We start from the raw sequence: 6,266 nt of genomic DNA on the forward strand, positions 1-6,266 counted from the left end.
ATGACTGTCTTTAAATTTCCTACCTCCCTCTGCAATCAGATTAATTCGGCCCTTGCAAATTTTTGGTGGGGAAACTCCTCCACCATGGGAATTCATTGGAAAAAATGGGCTTCACTTGGTCTCCCTAAATCCCAGGGTGGTTTGGGATTTCGTAATATTGCTGATTTTAACGTTGCCCTTCTTGCCAAACAAGCTTGGCGTCTGCACTCAAATCCGGAGGCCTTGTGGGTTAGAGTGTTAAAAAGTCGTTACTTCCCTGCTGGATCTTTTTGGGATGCTGGCCGGGGCTGCTCCCCCTCTTGGGCTTGGTCTAGCCTTCTGGAAGGTCGCTCCCTTCTATCTGCAGGGTCTCTTTGGTGCATTGGGTCCGGGGCAACTGTAAATTCCTGGTTGGACAACTGGATTCCCAGATATCCCACCTTTAATCTCAGACTCTTAGCGCCTGCCATTTTGAATGACTCCTCCGTGGAGGCAATCACTGACCGGGAGTCAAATTCATGGAACCTCTCTACTCTCCACACTATTCTTCCACCCGATGCATTAACTGCTATCCAAGCTACTTCTTTTGGCTCTCACACAGACATTGATACTTTGATATGGTCTGCTCACTCTTCGGGTATCTCTTCAGTCAAAAGTGGCTACAACTTTAGTGTTTCAGAATCTGCCTCCTTGCTTACTACCCATCCACACCACTCACAAACTACTCCCCCATCTGTCTAGAAATGGATTTGGTCTATTAGAGCCCCTCCTAAGATAAAGCACTTTCTTTGGAGGGCTACTTCAAATGTCTTGGCAACTAACTGGAACAGACATTACAGGCATCTGTCGCATTCCCCGATGTGCCCTCTCTGCGACTCACACCCTGAGACCATTGAACATGTATTATTCCTATGCCCTTGGGCCCTTCAGGCATGGTTCTCTCACCCTTTGACTTACAGAGTAAATCAGCAGTCAGTCACTTCTTTAGTTGCTTGGCTTCTGGCTGTATTTGGAGATAAGAATGGGTTTGCAAGACGGGATCCATGTTTTCCAACCCATGTGGCTTTCCTAATGTGGCACATTTGGAAGCATAGGTGTGAATGTGTTTTCAATCACCTATCTCCAAATCCGCTAGCCTACTCATTGGAGCTTTTGCTGCATCTCTGGAATACTTGTCTATCCCCCTGCATGTACAGCCCCCAAAGCATACAAACCCGGATTCCGCCTCTCAAGCTCCTATTGTTTGGAGTCCCCCCCCCCTCTGGAAAGATAAAAATTAATACTGATGCGGCTTGGGATGATCAGTCCCTTCTATGTGGCCTAGCTGCTCTAGCTCGGGACGCTATGGGGAATATCATTGGTGGGATGGTCATCAGCTCTCATGCTTCCTCTCCTCTGGCTGCTGAGGCCCAAGCTATTGACCTTGGCCATCAGCTCTCATGCTTCCTCTCATTCTAAATATATAAATAGGCTCAAAGTGGCAATCTAATGGTAAATATCTTTGGGCACATGCTACTTTGGCCATGGTGGTATTAACCTAATTGCCTCAATCCTTTCTATCCCTTCGTAAGCTAAAAGTAGCATCGAGAGGTCTCAAGCAAGTTCTAGATACGCAATGTCATGAAATTGTACACACATGAAAGAATAAGTGAATGAACAATGCATACACTATAGATATTAGGCTCAAAAGCTCACAAATAAGGCATGCAAGTTAATCGAATAATCTATATGCTTCTCTAACTATGATGAACAAACCTAACATAGGCTATGTGCACACATATAATCAAGCATAGATCACATATACACTTAATCACAAAACAAATTCAAAGTCCTAGATCATGCTCAATCTATCCACAATCATAACAAGTTAAGTCAATGTCTCGTCATTGGGGTTGGAAAAGGCATTAACCACTAAAATCTATGTACAAAAAGCTAATCTAAAAATGGAAATTTTTTTTTTTTTTTTAGGGCGCCCGATTCCTCACCCCCACACTTAAAACCAACATTGTCCTCAATGTTGTCAAGTGAGCTCGAAAGCTTTAGGCATGAGAGTGAAGTCCGGGCGAAGGCACAAGAATTAAGTATGAAAATAAATATCTAAATGCAGAGAAAAGTTACGGAAAACCCCCTTTGTAGAACCTCCATTGCTCACGACCTACGGAGAAGACCAATATGAGACACCAACCTCAAGACACAAGGCCTTGACTTCCTTAACGTATGCTCCATGCTAGCTCTAGGTGTTCATGTAAAGATCGACTCCATTGAGAAATATATAGTGTTCAAAGAGCAATGTCACAAATAGGCTCACTTCAAAGAATAAGGACCAAGGTCCTCCATTAAAATCATGGTCTTGAACATATCCAACACACCTCATAACCGCCCTATAATGGCCTCCAAGGATGAAATGAAGTGCAAGAAGTTCAACCAACCCGAGTGAACAAAAACTAGTGAGTGCAGCAAAATTTCAGCAATGACCTTTCTGTCTTCAAATGCTCATATCTCAGACACAGAAAGTGATATATATAAGTGAGACTACTTGGAATGGAAAGTAGACTTGGAGAGCTTTCTATCCATATAAAGTGAGCCACCTATATCCAACTGAGATGAAAAATAAAGATGGTCAAAGTTGCCAGCTTGTAATGAAATCAGCTACTGACCCTCAGTCACCAAAACTGCAACAAGTTGGGCTCCAGAGGCGCAAAGAGAGTGAGACCAATGTTGTGTTCTGCAGTTTATGCTGCGCCCTGTTTCTGACCTCTGTCACTTGGAACACTATATCTGAAGCTAGGAAGGTTCAAATCAAAAACTGTTTCTCCTGTATATAGAAGACATGTGAAGACAAATCTCTGAAAAATTTTAGCTCCAAATTGCTTGGGATGTAGAAGGTGTAGCTTCCCAAAGTCACTCTACAGTAGCTGTCTCTGTTCTGACCTACATACATTGACCACTAAGTAAGTGACGTTCCAAGGACTCAAAAAGGCTGAAATTTTGGTAGTACATAGTAGACACACAGGTAAATATCTCCAGAAAGTTTCGGCTCAAAATATTATACAGATTGGAAACTGTAGCTACCCAAAATCAACTGAATTTTCTGGACAGAAACTGCTCACTACCACATTCATGCTTTCTTCACACTTCCAACTCCGAACACCTCCCATCCTCCCAAAATGCCTCAAAAGCTTTATTCACAACAAAAATAAACTATGAAAGAAAGAAATAGTACCGATGATGTGCTAGGGTTGCCTCCCTAGCGAGCGCTTTGTTTAAGGACTTCATTGCCGGTCCATAAAACGTGAACTTTGTCAAGGTGGATACTTCTCAAGTGCGACCACCCTATTGTTTGGGGCTAAGGGACTCCTTGACGTGTCATAGAGGCAAGACCAAGAGCTACATAAGTATACTCCAATTGGTGGCCAAAAGTGTTGCTTCCTAGCCTTCCTCTTCTTCTCAATTATTCTTGTAGGAGCTAACCTTGTCTTCTCCTTCAAAATTGGTGTAGAAATGATGCTCATAGGAACAATAGGTGGTAGAAGCTCTTGCGAGTGATGGGAAAGGTTGAGTGCAAGTGCTCCATTTCCTTTCCAATCCATCACCTCATTGTAGAAACATTGACCACTTAATGGTGGATTGGGAGGTAAAAGTACCTTGATCTCAATCTTCTCATGAATAACATAAGTGCTCAATATTCTACAATCCACCTTGGGACGCTCATGATGGATCTCCATGGATGTGGGAGGAGAGAAAGTCCTAGGTTCTTCAACTTCTTCATCACAAGGTAGTGAAGGACTCTCTTTCTCCATGGGAATATCGACCTCAATGAATAAGGGATTATGGTGTATGACTTCAAGCTCCGCATCCTCCTCAATGAACAAGGGATTATGGTGTATAACTTCAAACTCCGCATCCTCCTTACTAGACAAGAAATCCTCCTCTTCGGAATCATTTTCAAATATCTCACCTCTATTAGGAAGCTTAGATTTCCAATATTGCACACATTCCTCTGAAGTGTAATCTCTCACCCCACTTGCATTGGAACTTTCATAACCAAACTCACTTTCTTGTACATCAACATCACTATAATCATCTTCAATTTGCATAAACGACTCTTGCTCAAGATGCTTGACATGTACTTCTTCTCTTGAAATAGGCTCTTGGTCAAAGAAAGACTCATGCTCAAAAATGGTGAAGGGTGGCTCTTGTGCAAGACTAGCCTCAAGTTGCTCATTCGAATGTATAAGCATTTCTTGAGAAGCTTGCAATTGAGCTTGGGACGCTTGCAATTGAGCCAGCAATTCTTCAAGAGAAGGCTTCCTAGACTCATACGCTTGCTCATGAGGAGATGCTCCGGGAACCATGGTCTCTTGTGAAATCCTAGCTTGAGAGGCATGTAAAAGATCTCGGGAGGCTTGCAATTGAGCTAGTAGTCCTTCAACGAATTCCTTCCTAGGCTCATAAGCTTCATCTTGTGAATATGCATTGGGTACAAATGTCTCTTGATACATGCCCATCTTGTACTCACACTTTTGCATAAAATCCGGACACTCAAATCTCAAAGAGCACTCAAAAGGTGAATGCCACGGAGAATTACACAAAGCACAAGTTTCATTGCAAGAGGACATAGAACCCACCGCATGAGAACTCCACTCTTGATGATCTCTACCATAGAAACTTTCTTGCTCATATCCCCTTGAGTCATCCCATCCATAGCTCCATCGATCCATAGCTCAATGTGAGAAAAATATATGCCTATGAGTTTCCACAAGTGAGATTAGTAACCAAAAATTACAAAGAAAATAGAAGAATAAGCACACAAAATATAATAAACTATTTAGATCAACAACTTTTTTTTTTTTAATAACAAATAAATAAAAATATGCTAAAGTGACCTAAAGAACCGATTTACCAAGGGATTAAGGCTATGAAACCCTAATCCCCGGCAACGGCGCCATTGACTTGGATACACATTTACGCAAGCGCACGTATCGTTGTCAAGATAGGGAAATATTATGCCCAAAGTTATCGTACCACGAGGATCAGTGGCTAACCTACAATCCTTGGGTAATCGGAAATAAAAACACTTAGCAAACAAAGAAAGAAAAAGAAAACAAATAAAATTGCAACTCTAAGGCACCAAGCCTTAGCAATGCTCAGCTTTAGTTTGTATCGAAGCCTAATCAAAACTAAGACCTAGTGATGACTATTTACAATGAAGTAGAAATTGTCACTGAAAATAGTAATTTGAATTTCTAGAAACTAAAGTGCAAGAATTTAAATGAAAACTCAAATAACAACTAAATTAAATAAAGTAATGCAAAGTAAGAAATGAATATAAATTGGGGATTGGTAGTTAGGGATGAATCCTAACCCTAATTCAATGCTCTAGATGCTAATTTGATTTACGTGCAATTTATTAAAGATGGTAGAGGCCGTACCCAAGGCTTTTCCAGGGTCAAGGGCCGAAATTCCCTTTCATGGTATTCCTACTCCGGTTCAAGAGCCGTAGGAACTCACTTGACATGAATTAGAGCCGGTTCAAGGGTCACTAATTCACATCAAGAGGCCTAGAGTTCGAGGAATTAGGCAACCAAGCTCACCATAATTGCGATCAAGCTAATCATGTAGTGAACCATGCTTGTACTTCCCACAAATATTAAATCGGGGTTCTAGCTCTAAAATCTAAGGATGTCATCCCCTAAATTTTTATCTAGACTTAATAAAACACATACCCAAAAGTTGACAATTCCTAAGCATGCATTCTAATCAATTATCACAAAATACAAGCATCCAATAATTAACAAATTCCAAATATAAATTAAATTAAGCATCCATTACATCAAATTTAAATTAGGGCACACAACCCTAACCCCCAACAAGGAAATTACTCACAACCCATAATCATAGACATCAAAATTACAAAATTCAAATAGAAAATAGTATAGAAGTGTAGGAGAAAACAAGAATAGTCACAAATAGCTAAAAAGCTATGACTAGTCTTGAATTACAATTCACACAATTACCCAAATCTTGAATCTTGTAGAAGAGAAGCCTTTGATGAATCCTTGAAGCTTTTGGGTGAGTAATTTCTTCAAATTCCTAAAATAAACTAGAAAGAAAAGAGGAAAAATGATAGAGAAAAGGGGGGAGAGAGAGCAGCCCAAGGGGCTGCCTGTGTTTTGGTGCGGCTCCGGAGGTTGGGTTTTGTTAGAGGAGAATAGGTCGTGGGATATATATATTCGAGAGAGAGGAGAGAATGGTTAATTATTGAAGTGGGTGGCTGCTGGTCTTCC

General features: G+C 41.0%; 1 protein-coding gene across 1 annotated transcript; it reads left to right on the forward strand.

The window, feature by feature from the left end:
* On the forward strand, positions 1-720 carry LOC133716319 (uncharacterized mitochondrial protein AtMg00310-like). The gene has a single exon (XM_062143027.1). The coding sequence runs from the start codon at positions 1-3 to the stop codon at positions 718-720; it is 720 nt and encodes a 239-aa protein (XP_061999011.1).
* The last annotated feature ends 5,546 nt before the right edge of the window (positions 721-6,266 follow it).

Source organism: Rosa rugosa, chromosome 6 (assembly GCF_958449725.1).
Source record: "Rosa rugosa chromosome 6, drRosRugo1.1, whole genome shotgun sequence".
NCBI lineage: Eukaryota > Viridiplantae > Streptophyta > Magnoliopsida > Rosales > Rosaceae > Rosa > Rosa rugosa.

What these genes read in the sequence shown, in the direction of transcription:
- LOC133716319 (XM_062143027.1), top strand. Translation starts at nt 1, where the DNA reads ATGACTGTCTTTAAATTTCCTACCTCCCTCTGCAATCAGATTAATTCG.